The sequence below is a fragment of the Marmota marmota genome, unplaced genomic scaffold, assembly GCF_001458135.2.
Source record: "Marmota marmota marmota unplaced genomic scaffold, marMar, whole genome shotgun sequence".
Lineage (NCBI taxonomy): Eukaryota > Metazoa > Chordata > Mammalia > Rodentia > Sciuridae > Marmota > Marmota marmota.
Window position 1 is genome coordinate 36929070 of NW_026000016.1, and position 20259 is coordinate 36949328.

Genomic DNA, 20259 nt, shown 5'->3' on the forward strand with positions numbered 1-20259 from the left:
AGGCACTGTCTATAGGGTATTTTTTTTTAAATTCTTACCCCAATAATAATTACAAGTACTTAACATAGCACTTGATAAGTGCCAGGTATTTCCAAGCACTTTATATGCAGTAATTTGAATTCCCACAACATCCCTATGAGGAGGTACCATTATTAACCTCATTCTACAGATAATAAATTGAGGCCCACAGAGCTTCCGAAACTTTTGTGAATCTGTAGTATCTGATGGAGTTGGGGCTGGAACCTCAATAGTTGGCACCAGAGACTATGCTTTTGATAGTGATTAGAAAAGGCAGGAATCATTGTTCTAGTTGACTATATGAGGAAACTGAAACCAAGAGACTAACTTATCCAGGATCACACGGGTAAGAAGGCAGATTTCCAGGCTAGAAAGCATTGGACAGGACCTAGTGTTAGAGTCCTTTCCCCACAGCCAACTCCACAGAATAGTAGGGCCAATCTCAAAACCCTTATTTGGGCTTAACTGTCTGCATACCTCTGGGTAATTATGGGGCATGAAAGTGGGGAGGTACTCTCTCAACTTAGATTTGACCTCCCAGTGGTTTCCTGTTCCCAGGACCACTATCCCCGAGGCATAAGGGCGAGGCTTACGTCTGCGACTTTTCTAAACTCAGGTTAGAAACTGGGAGTGGGCTGGAGAAGAGGCTGGGAGGGGTGGATAGCACAGGAACTCAAGAGTATCATATTTCTCACACGCAGCCAATCCCGAACGTCGGAGGGCGTGGCCACACCTGGAAGGCGTGGCCAGACTGCGGAGGGGGCTGTGGCGCTCTGGGGCGAGGCGCTGACGTGAGCTCCGCGCACCTGGGCTGGGCAGGTAAGGGCTGGTGCGCGACTCTGGGAGGAACCCTCAGTCTCCACTTGCGCAGAGCCAGGAGTCACTGGGCCAGGCCGTCGAGGGTCACAGTGGCTAAGGGTGATCTTATTGCGGACTTGATTCAGAGGGACATCAGCTTCGGGTAGCCAACTGAAGAAAGGTGGGGACGCCAACTTCTGGAGACAACCTAGAGCGAGGGGAGACACCTCCGTGGGTGGAGAAGGGCTCCATTACAGTTTGTGTGGGTGGGAGAGCCTGCTTTGATACCCACTGGAGCTGAGTGCATGTCGCCCTCCTCTAGGTAACTTTGGGGTCCTAGTTCCTCAGCGCTGGGCCCCTTCCGATTCCCTCCTGCGGAAATGGAATTCGCTGTCGCTGCTCTTGGCCCCCTCCCACTCACCTCACCGTCGGATCGCGCCAAGGTGCCCCCACCCCCACTCCCCTTCTGTGTTAACTAACTTGGTCACTGGCCCCAGGGTCCCAGAGGGAACTTCCCAGGTGCTCTGGCCCTAGGTCCTGGTGGGTGTTTTGGGAAATTGGGAAGGAGGACGACCAGGAACTTTGGCCGGTTTGTTTTCCTTCCCTTAGTTTGTTTAGCACAGTCAGGCCTCTGCCCTGGGCCTGGGAGACACCCTTGGATTTCCAAGTAGCTAAACTAGGTGTTGGGGAGGGTGGCGCTAGGCGTGGCCGCTCGAGGTGAGGCCCTCTTTGCCTGAAGGGGCTGGAGGTAGGTGTGGGGAAATGGTGAATGTCTTCCAACCCTGACAGGGAAGGAGGGCTGGGGTGCCACCCTTTGTAGGAAGCCTACTTTGTGGCTCCTACTCGGTTCTCTTGGTGGATACCAAGAATGGAAGCCCGGGAATGGAGAGGGAGAAGGTGCTTCAACAAGGATTGGAGACCTTCAGGGTTAGATGTGTGTATAAAACGTGAGAGTGCCACCAGTATCCTGCATCCCTTTTGTCACCCTCCAACTTTAATCCGGCAGGAAGGAAGGAAGGTGAATTATGGGTAGAGACCCAGACTTTACCCCTGGGGAACTTAGGATGGCATTTCAGTTTCCTTCAGGAGGAAAATAACAAGTGGGACTTACTCTAAGATCTGTCTGCAAGAAATGGTGGGTGTATTTTACTATGAGCAAAACTTAATGACAGCCAAATCAGGGCATTGAGGTAACAGCGCCCCTGGAAACTGGCCTGGGCAGGGGCCGGGAAGGTGGTGTCAGTACTGTTTATAGAGGTCATGCCCCCTGGACCCAGCCCATGAGAGAGGACAGTTAGTGCCCTGGGGAGGATGAAAGAGTCCCTGTTCTGTGTTCACTGTGAGGGGAGTGGATGGGTGGCATCTTTGTCTTTGGATGGTTACATACCTGTTTGAGAGACGGCCTTGAATTTTGCTGTGATGGCAGATGGAGATACCAGGGCTGATTTTAATTAGGTAAGTTTGAGTGGTGAGAGGCTTTAGGAAGAGCACTCTGATTTAAGTGTGTTTGAGAATGGGTGTCATCCACTCACTTTGCTGTTCCTTCAGGGAGGCTTTGTTGTTGTTTTGGTTTGTTCTCTTAGTGTGTAGAAGAAGATAGGAGGGTCTTGGAATGTATGTAGGGTGCAGTAGCTAGCTAGATTTGGTACAGCTCACTCTAACTTAGGAGTGTTGGTTCTGGACTCAACCAATACCATATAATGCACACAATTTTTGGTGCCTCAGTTAATGCAGCTTTGAAATGGGAATAATACCACCTCTAGGATCCTGAAGATAAAAGCAGACATACTAAGTAAAAGTACATGTAAAACTGAAAGTCTTATGCAGGTATGAAGGATTGATATCATCTTTTATGAGAAATGGTATGGTCCTGTGGTTAAAAAAAAAAAAAAAACTACTGGAAGTTAAAAAAAATTGAAACATGTCAATATAGGGAAAGGTAAATGATATAGGAAAATATAAAAAATACCCATAATCCATCACAAGGTAACATTATAAAACTCATATTGCATTGGTATATTTTCCCTTTTTCATTTCTGTGTGTATGTGCATTTGTATAATAGTATGTTATGTTAAAAAGTGGAAGTACTACATATAATCAGTGTTGTATGCTGCTCCCCTCCCAATTTCAAATTGTAAAACTTTCTCCAGATTCCATAAAATTCTTCCGACACCCTTTATAAATGGCTGTTTGATATTGCAGCCTGAATATGAAACTTAGCCACTTCTGACTCTTGGCATTTTGGTTGTTTTCAATTTTCTCTCTCTGCCTATTTGGAGAGTCTCAGTTATTAGACGGCAGGTGTGTGTGGGGGGATCTTGGCTGACTTTCAGAAGGTGGAGAGGGTTGGCAGTGAGGTAGGTAGGGCACACAGGAGGGCAGGTTGGGACTCTTTCCCATGAGCTGAGGTGGGGTTGTTCAGGTATAGTCCCATCTGGGGAGAACACTGAGAACCCAAGCTCTAGATTTTCATCACTGATCTCTATGGGTGGCTGCTCCTCCTTCCCCATCCTAGTTGCAGCTCCTTATCATGGCCATATTACCTCATTTTTTTTTTTCCTTCATGGACTATGGATCAACTACAATAAGATCAGTCAAGAGGTAAATTTCATGTGTCTGACAGGCTCTGACACAGGTTTTACCAGTAGTGCAATAGAAATTCTCAAAAGCCCCTTACTAGGCTGATTGGTTTCTGGTCCATTTCTCTATTCTCTTTTTACTCCCTTTGCTCTATTCTCCTTTTGGTAGGGCCGTGACTGGGAGGAAAAGGTAGAACTTGCCCTTGGAAGAAAATGCATTCCCTCCTGATTATAAGGAGTACATGTACTACATGGTTTAATGGGCTTGCATGCTGCCCTTCAAAATACCCTAAACCAAAGTGAAGAATGGGGGCACTTGAATACTGTTTGCCAAGCTCACTTGCCCACTGTGAGCCATGCTCCCTGGGGGAAGGTTTCAGTTGCTGGACTCCGTAATTGGGTCAGAAGGCTCAGATGAGAGCAGTTCCTACCTTGCTCTTAAAGTGCCAGAGGCTGAGTTGGGTTTGGGTTCTTCGAATTTATTAGGAATCTGGCTGGGGAGGAAAGTGGGATTAGGGTCACTCCTTGGCCAGGCTTGTCTGAGTGGGAGTGTTCATCTGACTTACCTGTTTGGTTTCAAAACTGTGATCTAGCTAGGGATCTTTCTGGGTGTGAATGTCATCACTTCTTTTTAGGCTATTGTGGGGGCTTGAACAGTTCCAATGTGGATTTTCTCAAAAATGGACATCTGATGAAAACATTGGGCTTCAGTGTTTAATAACTAACACAGTGCTTGGCACACAGTAGCGGGTGAACAAATATTTGTTGAATGACTGTTGTTTTTCCAGGCCTCCATTTCTTGTCTTAAGTAAAAGCAAAATAAAAACATCAAAAAGTCCAAACATAACATCGCAGGCAAAAATTCTCCAGTGACTACTTTTTTCTTTGGGCACCCGATCCAGGCAGGCCTTTGTTTTCTGCTGAGTGCCGGCTGCACAGTTATCTGCTGTGCCCATGTATTTTTATGAGAATCAATTGCAGACTTTACCCAGGCTGGCGCCTCTAACTAATCGACTCACTCCAGCCTCTGTGGAGAGATAAACAGACCCAGGTGAGGAGGCTGTGCTAACTGTGCAGGGCTTGTCTTATGTCTGTTTCTTGTAGGTTAAAGCTAGGAACTGTGGTATTTGATTATTATAAGGGCTTCTGAGCTTTACCAGACTGTTTTGGAGAAGTGTTCTCAGAGGCTTTGTCTTTACTGTTCCCGAACATTCTCCTAGAGACTGCTTTTTCTTGGTACAGAATCTTTGGGTGGTCAAGAGAAAGAAAAGTCGACTCAGCCCAGCTCTTCAGAACTCTGTGAATAGACTGCCTGGACAGACTGCCTGCTCACCCATGTAAGTGAGGACTTTGGAATCCAGGATCCGCCCCTCACATACTGTCACCATGATATGGGCTTCTTATTAAACATTCCTACTCATTTTCAGTTGTCTCATTTGAAAAGAGAATGCACTTCTTGCCTTTGTATGTGCTGTTTCCATAGCTTTTTTCTTTCCTTCTCATGAGGAGAGATTGTAAAGAGCAATTGCCCTTCTCTTCCAAAGCCCTTGGTACTTCAGGAAAGACTGTTCCAGCAGGGATGACATCACCTTTTTATTTTTCTGCTTCAGATTTAAATAGAAGAAATGTGATCTACTTGCATGATAAGCCTGATTTGGCTAAAGCATGAAGTATAAATGGCTTTGGAATAAGAATCAAAAGAACCTTTCTACCTCTTTCCTACCTGGCACAGTTTATTCCCATATTTAGTTTCTTTACTGTAATCTAGTGAAACTGTAGCTCTAGCATACGGGAATGGTAGCTGGGAAAAGTTCCCAGTGGCTGGCCTAATTTTCCTGCTCTCCCTACTTCTTATCCCCCTACCCCCAGATCATGGCGCTCCATCCCCGCAGAGTCCGGCTGAAGCCCTGGCTGGTGGCCCAGGTGGATAGTGGCCTCTATCCTGGACTCATCTGGTTACACAGAGACTCCAAACGCTTCCAGATTCCCTGGAAACATGCCACACGTCATAGCCCCCAACAAGAGGAAGAAAATACTATTTTTAAGGTAAAGGACTTCTTTACCATATGAATTAAAAATTCTTCCAGTTCTCAGAACTTTCTGGGTTTGTTTGTTTTTATTTTGTCTGTTTTGGCATGAGGAATACACTAAATCTAAAACTGACGAAACAGATTTATGATAGAATACCCAAACTTATCAGGCATAGTACTTCTTGGGGCATGTCTCTTGAAGCCCTGTATTTCCCATTGGTTGAAGGTATTTAATTCATGTTCCAGAGGAGTTGAGGTGGGGTCAGCTAAACTGTAAGTGGTTGTACTGATTGTGCTTAGGTCAGCCACTTTTCTTCATTCCTTCAGGGCCCTTGCTGGAAGTCAGGTGCTTAGACCTGAGGATGGCTCTTAGACTAGGGCAGAACTTGTATTTAGCACAAGCTAGGGAACCTATTAGGGAATATGGCCTGTAAGATGGGTGTAGAGGGCCCTCAAGACATTATTCTTTTAATATTAGAATATATTGCCCATATTCATAATGTCTCCTTAAAAGATAAGAGTGATTTAAATCCAAATTTTTAATTCTTTCAATACATTTTCGGTGGTATTGGGATTGAACTTGGGGCCTTGCCCATGCAAAGCACACTCTCTTACCACTGAACTACAGCCCTGGCTTAATTATGTTTTTTTAAAATAAAAAATAGCTCTGATATGATAGTCATTTTATTGAACTGAAAATAAGATTTAATCACATAGCATCTTACAAAATTGAAGTGAAACCAAGGGCAGTAGGTTCCATGTAGTTGTACTTCCATGAGATGTACTTCTACTTCAGACCAACTTCTCCCTGCTGCTCCCTTCCATATCAGAAGTAGATTTAATTCCTGAAGTCCCAATTCACAGAGAAGCGAGTTTGCCCTTTTCTTCCCTGACTGTGAACTGGAAGGCAGAAGTGTAATCCAGCCCTGACTGTGGGCCTCTCAAGATTGATGTCCTGGCTTCTTGTTGATATTGGATCAGGAAAGGGCAGGAAAGGTAGGGTCAGAGCTTACACGAAAGCCATCCTAGTGATATTTCCCCACTGACTGGGTTATGCCAGGTGTAGAGAGGAGAGGCAGAGAGAAAACTGGCCTGTGAGTACTTAGAAGGAATGTAAATGAACACACCTAATGTAGATATAAGTAAAAAAGAGGTGTTATAGAAAATATTTGGAAAAAAACCTCCCAGTTATTGAAGTTGGCATTGAGGGGATTGGCCTGCCCTGGATTACTGGCCTCCCTGTGGCCTTGGTCTGAAACTGGATTTGCAATTGAAGTGTCCAGTTGGTCATGGGGAAGAGGCTGATTCCTGAATGCCTCACACATGAGGGTGACCTGAATGCTTGGGGTTTGAGGAAACTCTGGGGAGTCTGCTTGGCTTTATTTGTATCACTGTATCTGCAGAATATGAGGGAGGGCCTGGGAGGTCAGGAGAAGAGTTAGGGTGCTTTCGCTGAGCCCAAACTCTGATACGCCTTTAGTAAGACACATGGATGAGGAACTAGCATGCACTGGGTGCATGTGTCTATGATCTCACTTAATTCTCATGATAACCCCTGAGAGAGGTATTACCTGCATGTTGTAGATGCAGAGGCTGACTCTCTGAAGGTCTGGCTAACTTTTCCAAAATCACACAGTGAGTACATGGTGGATCCAGGATTTGAACTCATGTCTTTTTGTTCCTCTATCCCCTTCCTACTAACACTGCCTTTTCTAAGGCTTATGGAGAATTGGAGTATCTGGCCTCAAATCATGCTATCATCATGAAGGTTACCCCTTCAGCAAGGCAGGTAACCTCAATGGGCTTCAATTTCCCCATAGAATAAATTTGGTATGAAAGCAATCTTACTTGCAAGACTCACGGGATTATTGTGGAAATCAAGTGAAAATAAGTTTTGGAATGGATTTGTAAAGCATTATAAAAATAGAGAGATTTTCTTCATTTTAGAAAGAGAAATAAGTAGTGGGTATGGTGGTGCACACCTGTAATTCCAGTGATTCAGGAGGCTGAGACAGGAGGATTGCAAGTTCAAGACCAGCCTCAGCAACTTAGCAATGTCCTAAGCAACTTAGCCAGACCTTGTCTCAAAATTTTATAAAAAGAAATAAAGATCTCCACAGAGATCAGAATTTCTCTAAAGCACAACTCAGGATGGGTTTGAACAAGTAATATTTATAAGTCACAAAGATTGTTACATGGTACTTCTTAGGACCACCTTTCTTGATTCTGAAAAGAGTACAGTCTTCTGATGCATTAAACATGGATCCTTAGTGTCATCTGAGTGGGCCAGGAGGATGCTGTGGTAAGCAGGAAGGTGGGGCTGTGGTTCTGGCTTAGTTTGGCTGTTCTCCACGGAGGGGCAGGGCTTTAGGGAACCACAGAAATTTGCAAGCTTCTGCCAAAATCTGCACAGCCTGAGTTGGCTGGGTGGGACCAGAGTGAGCATGAACACGGAGGATCAAACAAACAGAAGGAAAAATATGGGGAGGCAGCAATAGGTACAGCAAGTAACTACAGATGTGTCTCCCAGACACTAGGGACCAGTGAAGTTGAAATCACCTAGGGGATTTGATGGAATGGAGCAGCAGTTAGGCCCCTAGTTCCTGCTAAGCCACTGAGTTCTTTATCTCTACCACAAAACAAATGTAGGAACCCAATCTGAAAAGATAGTAAGAGGAAGTGAGTCTGAATTAGAAGAAGAGGAGGAAGATTTTGATTAGCTCTGGAAAGAATCTTCCTCATGACTACCAGGCTCTGTAGGGGGGTGACTGAGGGAGATCAAAAATCTGTAGGATTAGGTAGAAAAATTCAGTTTCTGTTTTAGGAAGAAGTCTATGGTCAGAACCAGAGACAGAGAAGTTGGTTTGCACAAGTGACATGCCCTTTCATCTTGAAAAGTTAATGTGTGCTTCATATGTTGAGTTTTCTCTAATGACATTTCCTTATTCTACATCAAGTGTCACACTCCTGAAGACAGTTCAGAGATGAGAGCATATGTTAGCAAAAAGGGAGAGGTATCCAGTGAGTGGAAACTTAAATGCCTGTTAGACCTGGATGGGTTTCTACTACTTGCTTTGTTTCTAAGGAACTTGGTCTATAGGCCAAGCAGCCTGGCTTTTCCTTTTCCTCACTGGGGAGACTACCTTGTTCCCCTTCTCTGGTGATACTGCTGCAAGTTCCCCTATTTGAAATCAGAGAGGAAGAGTCAAAGTGGTTTTAGCCCATGCTACCAGCCATTGCCATGGTGATGGCATGAGGTTTCTAGTGCAGTTGGAGTTTGAGAATAGGGAAAGATGAGAAGTATGGGTTTATTAGAATTTGCAGCCCTCAGCCACGTGGGGCAAGCTGACCCCACATAGTATGCTTCCTGTCCTACTAAAGGCTATGGGTTTCTATAGTTCTTTATGTATAAGATTAAAGACTGAAGGGAGGGGACCAGCCAGACAAATTCTTTTTATTTGCCACCCCTCTTTGTTGTACATATTCCTACATAAGCAATCCATAATAAAAATGGTTAAGGAAGAAGAAAAAAGATTTGCTCCAGACTTTTTATTGTTTTCAACCCTTCATTGTAGCATCGTCGTCTTGACAGGTGCTGGTACTAGGCTTGAGATAACAGTCCTCCTTTCAAAGTTAAGTTTGCACATAACTTATTTCCCTTTGGCCCCACCCCTCCTGATCCTAAGGGCACTGTTGCCTGCTGTAACCTCTGTAAAATGGGATAAGACTGTGGGTCACTCACCCAGATGTGTGTGCGTCTATATGAGAAGGGGTGAGCATATGCTTTGCAGTGGTCCCAGGCGATAGTAGGCACTAATTGCAGTTTCCTGTTCCTCAGGCCTGGGCTGTAGAAACGGGGAAGTACCAGGAAGGGATAGATGACCCTGACCCAGCAAAATGGAAGGCCCAGCTCCGCTGTGCTCTCAACAAGAGCAGGGAATTCAACCTGATGTATGATGGTACCAAGGAGGTGCCTATGAACCCAGTGAAGATATATCAAGTGTGTGACATCCCTCAGCCCCAGGGTTCGATCACTAACCCAGGTAAGGCTCAGGTGCTGGGGAGAAGGTGGGCTATATGCCAGATTGTGGGATGGACTCTTAAAGAGATAGTCAAATTGAAAACAGCCTGGTTTTCAGAGTTTTAGACTGGTAAAACTTGAAAACCTATCCCTAGGAAGGACCCAAAGAGCAAATGGTATATGTTCAGTAATGTCTTCTTGCTCACATAGGGGAAATGGTTATTGCCTGCATTGTTAGAGCATGAGAAGTACAGTATAGAGTTCTGCTGTAAAAATAGCCTCTCTTGGGACTTGAGAGGCCAGGTTGTTTTGTAGGAGGAGGAATTAGAGCCTAGAAGGTTTGAGTTCTAAACTTCTTTTTATCACTTGACCTGTTGTGGGACTTGAATCAAGTCATTGGGCCTCTTCAGCTCTAAAATTCAGGATCTCATCTTTCTTGCCTATTTCAAAGGCTATTGTAAGAATCAATTGACAAGACATGTAAAAGCTATTTAGTTCTTTAGAAATGTTGGGTGAGTGATCATTTAATTTGTAGGATACTTTTGCTAAGAGAAAAACACCTGATCCTCCTATTTACTCAATTCTTAGTGAATAGTGAAAGCCAGATAATTTAGACATGTAGTCCAGTGAATCCAGGGAGGCCCTGCCATAAGATAAGAGTCTCTGCCTCATGAGAAGCTCAGAAGGGTGGAGCTCAATGAAGACTTGCCAAATAAAAATTTACTTTGCAGAGTTCTTAAAAGAGGTGCCTGAGTACAGAAAGTTAGTAGTAGCAATACTAATGTACAGAGATTAAAGTTTAAGAGAAGGGAATGGAGTCTGCAGCTTCTGGATTGGGGAAGAGAGAAGAGCATATATTAGGACCCATAGGAAGATTTGGAACTGGGAGTTAGTATACCCTAGGTTCCCATTTTTTTTTTTTAAAGCTAGGGTATTGAGAATGCATACTAATCCTGACGAGACTCTGTGCTAGTAGTCCCTTGCTTAGGTGATGGGTCAGCTGCAGTGATGATAGTTTAACTTGAAGCACTAACTTATGGGCCTATGTATTATGTGTAGGATCTATAGGGTCTGCTCCCTGGGATGAGAAGGATAATGATGTGGATGAAGATGATGAAGAAGATGAGCTTGACCAATCTCAGCACCATGTTCCTATCCAGGACACCTTCCCCTTCCTGAACATCAATGGTCAGTGGACTGGTGGGTGGTATGGAGGGATAAGGAGGATGCAAGGATTTTGGCTTTTAAGCTGCTGACCCCTTGGCTACCATTGCCCTGGGAGTAGTGATTGGACCCTGTGGTCAGACTGTGCTGGTCTGAGAGCAAGGAGTAGTCACAGGCAAGGGAACTTTGCTGGCTCAATTATTCCAGTGCAACGAAGTGGGTTCTAGGCATAAAGGACATCTAATTCAAAGAAATAAAAAACAATTAAACTCATTCCAAATCCCACATGCAAACATCAGTGGTTATAAATTTTACCTGTTTGTTTTTTTTTTTTTCAGGGCAAGTGCAGATAACATTTTTATGAATTGTAGGCAAACTGTTCCATCAGTTCCCTTGGTATAAATTCTGTGTCACTTCCTTCTACTAGGTAGGGACTACTCTACCTAGGCTATATCATGGGAAACTTGCTGTTTCTATAGCTGTTGATACTAGGCTCTGATGGGATTTATCAGCAAGGAGCCTTTCTTTTGTGAACTTTTGAATTCAGCTTCCCAGGAACAATTAGTTGAGAGGTTGGGAAGCCTCTGTGACTGCACACATTCTGACGATACTCAAACACAAGTTGAATTGTTCTTCTGCAATATCTTCATGTCATCTCTCCACTGAAATGCTCTGAGCTAAATGATTCACATCCAGTTCAGCTATTTACCATATTTTTAGTACCACCTGTATGTCATGGGTCACTTCAAATAACTTGTGCCACCTAAAAAAAACTTAGTATATCAAGATGTTTTCTTTAGGATTTGGGGGTCTCTATCTTTGAGAACCAGGAATGACACTTATTGTCTGTCCAGTGTCCCTCTTTCACTTATCCTGCCATTTAGATATTTGTAACCGAGTGATGAGTAAATAAAAATTCCGTGGAATTTACTTCTAGGTTAGTATTGCCATGTGCTATATTCTCACTTAGAGAAATTTTAAGATCTGGACATCTGGAAATGCAGATGTTTTCCCAAATTCTTGGCTGACTTATTCTGTTCTTCTCACCCTTTAAAAGTATGAACCAGTTACTCCAGGATCCTGATTTCCTATCTCTGCTCATATTTTATTAAAGTTAACATGTGTCCTTATGTTTTGAGCTGCCTCGGATTATTTTTGGAAAGGTGTGGACTATATATTAAAAACAAAAATGTCAATTGGATACATAGATTTAACTATACTTGAACAAACAGGGTCAAAGAAACATTAACCTCTGTGATTTCAGAGCTGTTGGGGCAGAGGAAGAAGAATTATTGAAGAATAGATGCCTAAGAGGTGAGGCTAGGAAGAGGAATCTGTAGACTTTGGAGCAAGCCAACTTTGACAGTAACAGGGAAATAGGATTAGGCTTTTTACTCTTCTTTAAAAGACTAAATTGAGTATATTTGAATGAATAATATGTTCACATGGTTTAAAATCCATAATCGTACAATAAGGTAATCAATTGAAGTTTTCTTCCATTCTCTCCCTGAACTTTCTAATTCTTTCCCTGGAAAAGACAAATCTATGTTCTTGAGTATCCTTCCAGACCCTTTTTAAAATATATTTTTTTAATTTTTAATTTGTTCTTTTTAGTCTTCCAGACATTTTAGACATGTAAAAATATTTGTTGATTTTAATAGAATTTCTATATATTAATATTTACTCAAAGATAATCGGCTAATTCAATTGAGTTCACTTTATGGAAGACAACTAGCTTCTATGTAATTGCTGAGGCCAAACTTTGTTGCAAAGCATCTCACACTCATGCCTTTTCTAATGTAATGCTTCCCTTCCCCAAGATAAATCACTTGTTTCTGTTAATCTTTTGCAAATATAAGTTTTTAAAACTATGAATTTATGGGGTAAATAATATGATTAGGAAGGAGGTGTTGGGGAATCTTATTTTGTATTGTGAGTTATGGGAATCATCGGGGTGGGAGATCACACTAGATCATGTTTCAGTGTTTGATTCTTGTCTTCAGGTCTTGTTAGTTCTTAGATCCTCAGAGTGGGTGATGTTCTTGTGTGCTACTCCTTCCTGTTCACCCACATCCTTCTGTTCTAGGTTCTCCCATGGCACCAGCTAGTGTGGGCAACTGTAGTGTGGGCAACTGCAGCCCTGAAGCAGTATGGCCCAAAACAGAACCTTTGGAGATGGAAGTGCCTCAGGCACCTATTCAGCCTTTCTATAGCTCTCCAGAGCTGTGGATCAGCTCTCTCCCAAGTAAGTGAGCACTGATCTTTCTGGGTCTTCATCTCTTACAATAATCCCTTCTTATTGCACTTTCTGCTTCCATTTCTTTGGAATGTGTGGAGTAGCTGCCTGCCCCACGAGTGCCCTATTTCCTGATTGTCAGATGAGTCACTAGGGAAGTAAAGAAACATCGACCCATGCCTCATTGCTCATGGGGATGTTCTGATTGGTTATATAGCTTCAGGTTACTCACCTCTTAGGTGGGTAGGAGGCCTGAGTTTATTAGTCTGACAAGGGGATTTGTGGAAGGAAAAAAAAAAAAAAAAAACAACAGCTGTGGGATAGGGAGGTTAATAGCCATGGATATGGTCAAGGAGGTTCTTGATTTTGAGGAGCTTTAGGGGTCTTTCTGAATTTGGTACAAATTTATCTTAAAGAAGAATCTACACCATTACCCTGATTTCCCTTTCATACTATGCTTTGGTGTGAGAGCAAATATTTTGTCCAAGAGGCTAAGTAGCTTTGATAAAGCCTATTTGGTTCAACGAAGACTTGCCAAATAAAAATTTACTTTTCAGAGAACTGTGCTTTTGGTGTATATTAGAACAGATCCAGTATGTGCTCACATGTGTGATTTCTAGAAAGATGGCTAAGTATTTCTTTTTGTTCCTCTGGCTTCTTTGTGCCAAAAATTAGACACAAATCAGACACCTTACTTTTTAGCTCCTTCCAATGCTTATTGGTGTGGACAGTTGCTCCATGAATATGGAACACCAGGACTCAGCACTTTGGTGAAATTATAGTCCTTAGGATGTGGTAACTGACCAGATGGGCCTCAAATGCTTTGCTTCGAAGCAACCTTTTGTGTGAATATTCCTGGGATATGTTGATGTTTCCCTTTATTGCAGGAAGGATAACTCTGGCAGTGGCCTTTCTGAATTCCAGTTGAAAGGTGGCTTGATAATGATGGACTTGCATGAGTCTTAGGGACAGACAGGCAGAGAAGTGGAGCAGAACTCACTGTCATGTCTCACCTTGCAGTGACTGACCTGGACATCAAGTTTCAGTACCGTGGGAAGGAATATGGGCAGACCATGACAGTGAGCAACCCTCAGGGTTGTCGGCTCTTTTATGGGGACCTGGGTCCCATGCCTGACCAGGAGGAGCTCTTTGGTCCTGTCAGTCTGGAGCAGGTCAAATTCCCAGGTCCAGAGCATATCACCAATGAGAGGCAGAAGCTCTTCACCAGCAAGCTACTAGACGTCATGGACAGAGGTCTGATCCTGGAGGTCAGCGGTCATGCCATTTATGCCATTAGGCTGTGCCAGTGCAAGGTGTACTGGTCTGGGCCATGTGCCCCATCACTTGTTGCCCCCAACCTGATTGAGAGACAAAAGAAGGTCAAGCTATTTTGTTTGGAAACATTCCTGAGTGGTGAGTCTTTTTTCACAAGTTTGATGGTGGGAATTGCTCCTGGAAGTTTAGTCTTCCTCCATCCTTCCTTTTTTTCTCCCTCCTTTCCTGGCTTAGCAGTGATCTTAACCAAAAAACTTTCTTCTGCTGGAGGTCAGGGAAAAGAGAACCTAGATTCTGAAGATGAAAGTGACCTAAGCATGAGGAAAGGAGTTCCACTAGAAGGCAAAAATATATGGAAACTATTTCTAGAATGGTTGTGGCTCCTTCAGTGGCAGGAGGAAGACAGTATTATTGTTAATCCCTGAATGTTATTAGCTTATATTTAACTTAGAAGGTGGTCTTGTTCATCCTGTTCAGAAAAACATACTTTTTTTTTTTTTGAGAAATATTCGATGAATCGAAGCAGATAATTTTAGGAAGATTATTAAGATGTGAATTTCACAATGTGGTTTGAACCCCAAGACTAGATCAACTACATCTAATAGAAGAACCCTCTGAAATGATGGGGATGTTTTCCAGTATGGTAGCCTGGTAACTGCTAGCCACACGTGACCATTGAGCATGTAAGTGTGACTAATGTGGCGAAGGGACTATTTCCTTTCCTTTCCTTTTTTTTTTTTTTTTTTTTTCTGAGAGAGAGAGAGAGAGAGAGAGAGAGAGAATTTTTTTTTAATATTTATTTTTCAGTTTTTGGTGGACACATCTTTATTTTATTTTTATGTGGTGCTGAGGATTGAACCCAGAGCCCCGCGCATACCAGGCTAGCGCGTTACTGCTTGAGCCACATCCCCAGCTCCCCACCCCCACTTTTTTTTTGGTACCAGAGATGGATCCCAAGGGCACCTATCCACAGAGCCACATTTCCAGCCCTTTTTATTTTTTATTTTTTTTATAAGAACATCAATGACTTTATTTATTTATTTATGGTACTGGAGATTGAACTCAGGGGCACTCAACCACTAAGCCACATCTCCAGCCCTATTTTGTATTTTAGAGACAGGGTCTCACTGAGTTGCTTAGTGCCCCCCTTTTTTGCTGAGGCTGGTTTTTTAACTCACAATCCTCCTGCCTCAGCCTCCCGAGCTGCTAGGATTATAGGCGTGTACAATTTATTTATTTTTATATGGTGCTAAGGATGGAACCCAGTGCCTCACATGTGCTAGGCAAGTGCTGTACCACTGAGCCACAATCCCAGCCTTTATTTTTTTATTTTGAGACAGGATTTCACTAAGTTTCTTAGAGCCTTGCTATGTTGCTGAGGCTGACTTCAAACTTATGACCCTCCTGCATCAGCCTTCTGAACAGCTGGAATTACAGGCATGTACCACTATTCCTGGCTGTGGGACTATTTACTTTTAATTAATTTAAAATTAATTGCCACATGTAGCTAGTGGCTAAGGGGCAGCATGAAAGATGGTATTTACTGAATGGTTATGGACTGACCTAATGTATCAAATTTATTCTTCTATCTTCTGCAGATCTTATTGCCCACCAGAAAGGACAGATAGAGAAGCAGCCACCATTTGAGATATACTTATGCTTTGGGGAAGAATGGCCAGATGGAAAACCTCTGGAAAGGAAACTCATCTTGGTTCAGGTGAGAAAATAAGGGTGTACCAACAATTCTTCTTTTTGCCAACGCATTAGTCCTCAGGTGTGGGTTGAGTCCTGATTGAGTATACATTAGTCTGTGTGAATTTTTATCCCATAAAATAGGGTAGCAGATTCAGACTTTGTACGGTAGAGCCAACTTAGAGAAGATGTGTTTCTAAAATAGGTGATTGATTTAGTAAAGACCTTATTTTTCATTCTCTTAATGATATTAGAGTCTTATTGAGATCTTTTAAGATATGACTCTTGCTAGCTTTCCTTAGAAAAGCCTTTTGAGTTGTTTTTTAAGAAGGTAACCTTATTCTAGGAGTGGCAGCAAGGCCACTTGGGGTTGTGCAGTGAAGCTGGCAATAGATGGCATTTGGTTTTGCTAAGTAAGCAGCCATTTATTTAGGCATTTGATGTGATGCTACATCTACATTCTCTACTTTCAACTGAACCAACTTCTACAGTGAAACTTGGCAGATGATCTGGAGAGATGAAGGTATATCCTATATCTAGACATTACAGTGGTACTTCCTCAAAGACTCCTTGGTTCTTCCTACAATCTTGGTCCCTCCTGCTAAAAATACCTCTTCAAGTTGAGCGTGGTGGCACATGTGTATAATCCCAGAGAAAGTCAGGGGCCTGAGGCTGGAGGATAGCAAGTTTGAGATAGGCTTCAGTTTGAGACCCCCTCCCCACAAAAAAATAAAAGGCAGGTGGGGGAATTCCTGGGCTCTATCTCCAGTTACCAATAACAAACAGATAAAAATTACCTTTATCTCACTGGACACTTGTGTGCTTTGTGTCCTGAACAGGTCATTCCTGTGGTAGCTCGGATGATCTACGAGATGTTTTCTGGTGATTTCACACGATCCTTTGACAGTGGCAGTGTTCGCCTGCAGATCTCGACTCCAGACATCAAAGATAACATTGTTGCTCAGCTGAAGCAGCTTTATCGCATCCTTCAAACCCAAGAAAGCTGGCAGCCCATGCAGCCCACCCCCAACATGCAACTCCCCCCTGCTCTGCCTTCCCAGTAATCTTGAATGCAATCTTCTCCCTCTATTTTTTTTTACAACATTGTACATATGTTTTTGTGATTTTTGAAAAATATTCAGATTTAACCAGCTTTTAAACCTTTTTCTTTTAATAATGTTAGAATTCTCTGACTTTTAAAATATACCTAGCTTTTAAAGTTGATTTAATTTATGGAAAAAAAATCACTCCTCGAATTTCCTTTTCTTTTTAAAAACATCGGATGGTAGAAGGAAATTTAGTCTGGGAGTTTGGACACCAATGTTCTAGCTGCAGCTTTGCTTCCAATGTGACCTTGAACAATTCATTTAACTTTTGGGCTTCAAATTTATCACTTGTAAATAAATCAGAATTGGAAGGATGCCCAAAATTATGTTCAGTTTTAAAACTCTGATTCAGGAACTGTATTCTACTTGTGCAAGGCAAAACTGCCTGGATCAGAACCTGTACCACATTTTTCTTCTTGCTTTCATTAAAGTTCCCTCAAGCACTGATATGTCCAGGATTGAGCTCTGTTTGACCTGTTCTGCTAGTACAGTAAGCTGGCTCCCTGATGGGGAAAGTAAGAGGCCAACTGGTTGCTTAGGAACCAAGCTTGATATCTAAATAGAAATGGGTGCCAAAGTCTGAAAGTCACCTTGCTTGTGGAGTAAAAGTTCATAAATTGAGCTTCTAAAAGGAAGCTGATGACACAGAAAGCCTAGGGATTCTGTGAAAGAATGAGTTGTCAGGTGTTCACCTTGTTACAACTCAGATACCACCTTGTGTGTGAGCGAGATGAGCACATGTGACTCAGTAGTAGATTTCAGAGGCAGGCTCTCTCTTTTTAATTTCCTTTTCTGGGAAAGGCCTATGAATGAGCTGGCCACCTAGGATATATTCCTATGACTATAAAAGGGCCTGCTCCTGTTTGGAGACTTTTAAAAAGTTTTCTCATCATTTGGATTTTTGATGTTGGAAAAAATGAGGTGTTGGGTGTCCTAAGGCCAGGGTGTAGAAGGGTTGGGCAGCACTCTTCTGGAACAGACTCACCTAGCACAAACCTGCTCATCTTCCTTGCTAGGGGAGGTATCTGGGTGTGAACTATGAAGGTGAGGAGTGGTACAGAACACTGCCACTATATCATGAACTAGTCCATCTAGTAATCTTTGCTTAGTTCCTGACCCTTCTAAGAAGAAATTATACATGATTTAAACTCTTATCACCTAGTAGAAAACCTAGTTGTGGGCCCCAGTCCTCTTGAATACTGAATCTGATTGTCTACTTGTTCAGGTCATAGTAAGGAAGCCCATGTGTAGCCTTAAACCCTTAAACTAAACCACCTCCTACTTTTCAAGTAACTGAAAATTGGGCTAGCTTTATTTAGAGAAATTAAAAGCTCAACTTAATCAAAGGTGACAGTGGTAGTTATTTAAAATGCTTAAGAATCGATTTAGGGTCCTTAAGAGAATTAAGGAATCTGGTATTTTTAAAGCATGTTCAAGAGAAATCTGGGTAAAGACCAAGTGCTCACAAGAAAGAGTTGGGCTTTTAGAGACCAGGAATCATGCAAGGAATAAAACCATTGCATTTTTTGGTCATTTGTTGAGTAGCTGAAGTGAGAGATTTGGTTCTGATGTTTGACTGTCTGATCTGTATCTGGGAATGCAAAGTTAAAAAGAACCCATTTTAAGTAAGTTGGGAGGATAACTTTGAATTGGGGGTGGTTCCTCTCTCTTCTTTTGTGGAATGCTACCAGCCAGGCTGTCTATCTAGATGGGAGGCTAAATGATGTGAGCTGGTAAAGAATGGTAAATATAGTGTTCTGAAGCGTCAAGAAGGACTGAGCTTTTAGGATGTGATTGCAATGAAAAGTTTATGAATGTGTCAAAGGGATGGATAAACGGTCTCAAGTGATTTTTAACTAGATAACCTGGTTTCTTGTTTTAAATCTTCTTTAGGATGCCGAGAAAGTACATCCTGGCATCTCTTCTTACTACCTCCAGTCCTCTTTTTCTGGTTTTGATAGTACCAGATGTTTCATTTATTGGGGACTCAGTCTGCTGTCTCCATTGCTGGTTACACCAGTTACTCTGTGGGCATCTTCTACTGCCTTGTCTTCACCTTGTTTAAGCCTGGGAAGGAAGTTAGATCGTCAGTTCTTCCTGTTTCGCACTGTGCACCCCATCACACTAGATTAATTCAAAGTTAAAAAGAAATTGTGACTAGTAAATCGGGAGGAAAAGTGTTGGATATGGGTTGGTTCCTTCCCCCTACAATTAGGTCCTTGGTTCTATGTTCCCATAGCACCCTAAACTTTCTCTTTCAGAATAATCATGTCCCTCGTAATCGTGTATCCTGCTTGACTACAAACTTGTTGAAGGTGAAAATTGTCTTGAACTTTGCTGCCGGCCTTAGAAAAGTGTCTGATACAGTGTGTTCTCAAATATTTGTTGCTGTAATAAATGAATGAACAAAATAAATTTCCATTTTTGGGATTTACTCCTAGCCACCATGAGAAAATAAAATAAATATGAGAAACAAAAAGAATCTAAAATTAGAGAATTAGTTCTATCAATTTCTAGTCTCTGCTTCAGATTCCCTCTGTGCTAAAAACCAGTTAGACTTGCAACCCCTACAAGCTGGTCCTCCTTCCATATTGGCCCCATCTTTACTCCATTGTTATCTCTGAAGTGGTATCTGCAGACTGTGAAAAGAGATCTATGTTCCCATAGTTCCCTATACCTCTAGTATAGGCACCTTACAGCCCATAAATTTGGGTCATTTCCTCAGATACTTTGGTTTTCTCAAGAAAATTTTTCTTTTCATGGCATGGGTCAAATCTCTGTCAAATAACATGATTTCTTACTAATAATCTGAATGAAACACCTCTGGATCTTCACTTCTCGTTTGGTAGTGGGGATTGAACCCAGGGGCCCTTTACCACCAAAATACATCCCCAGTTATTTTATTTTGTATTTTTGGGACAGGATTTGGGAAAGTTGATGAGGCTGGCCTTGAACTTGCCCTTCTCTTGCCTCAACCAGCCTGAGTAGCTGGGGTTACAGGAATATACCACAGCTCCCAGCTTGACATGTCATTTGAAATCATGAAACGGGATTCCTAGGATATGAACTCCATGAAGGTGACCGGTTTTATTTGTCTTGTACAATGCAATATTTTTGAAGCCTATGAATATGCCTAGCACATATTCAGTCAATAGTGACACCTTTACACCCTGCCTAGAGATATCTGCTCCATGGAGCTCGCCTATCAAATTTGATTTAGGGAAATAAAAGTTAAGTTAAAAAAAAAAAAAAAAGGCTTCCAGCACCACTCACAGCTAAGGATATTCTGCAAAATGTCAGATGATTTGAGACACAATCTATTAGGAAACGTTGATATCC

The 20259-nt window shown here is 42.4% G+C and overlaps 1 protein-coding gene across 5 annotated transcripts; it reads left to right on the plus strand.

Annotated features, from left to right (window-relative positions):
• The first annotated feature begins 774 nt into the window (after positions 1-774).
• Positions 775-19354, plus strand: Irf6 (interferon regulatory factor 6). Of its 5 annotated transcripts, XM_048809449.1 has the most exons (10): positions 854-997; positions 1139-1259; positions 4639-4733; positions 5266-5442; positions 9265-9469; positions 10507-10635; positions 12698-12856; positions 13868-14260; positions 15721-15839; positions 16654-19354. In XM_048809449.1, the coding sequence occupies exons 4-10, from the start codon at positions 5269-5271 to the stop codon at positions 16876-16878; spliced, it is 1404 nt and encodes a 467-aa protein (XP_048665406.1). In that variant the 5' UTR covers positions 854-997; positions 1139-1259; positions 4639-4733; positions 5266-5268; the 3' UTR covers positions 16879-19354. The 5 variants fall into 5 exon arrangements, with proteins under 5 accessions (XP_015339174.1, XP_015339176.1, XP_048665407.1 ...); XM_015483688.2 differs by lacking the exons at positions 854-997; positions 1139-1259 and adding an exon at positions 775-837; XM_015483690.2 differs by lacking the exon at positions 1139-1259 and having other exon boundaries at positions 844-997.
• Positions 19355-20259: the final 905 nt, after the last annotated feature.

Excerpts from the sequence above, each read along its gene's own strand:
- Irf6 (XM_015483688.2), top strand. The coding sequence starts at position 5,269 with ATGGCGCTCCATCCCCGCAGAGTCCGGCTGAAGCCCTGGCTGGTGGCC. Across the intron at positions 5,443-9,264 it reads AAGAAAATACTATTTTTAAG|GCCTGGGCTGTAGAAACGGG; the intron begins GTAAAGGACTTC and ends CCTGTTCCTCAG. Across the intron at positions 14,261-15,720 it reads TTTGGAAACATTCCTGAGTG|ATCTTATTGCCCACCAGAAA; the intron begins GTGAGTCTTTTT and ends TATCTTCTGCAG.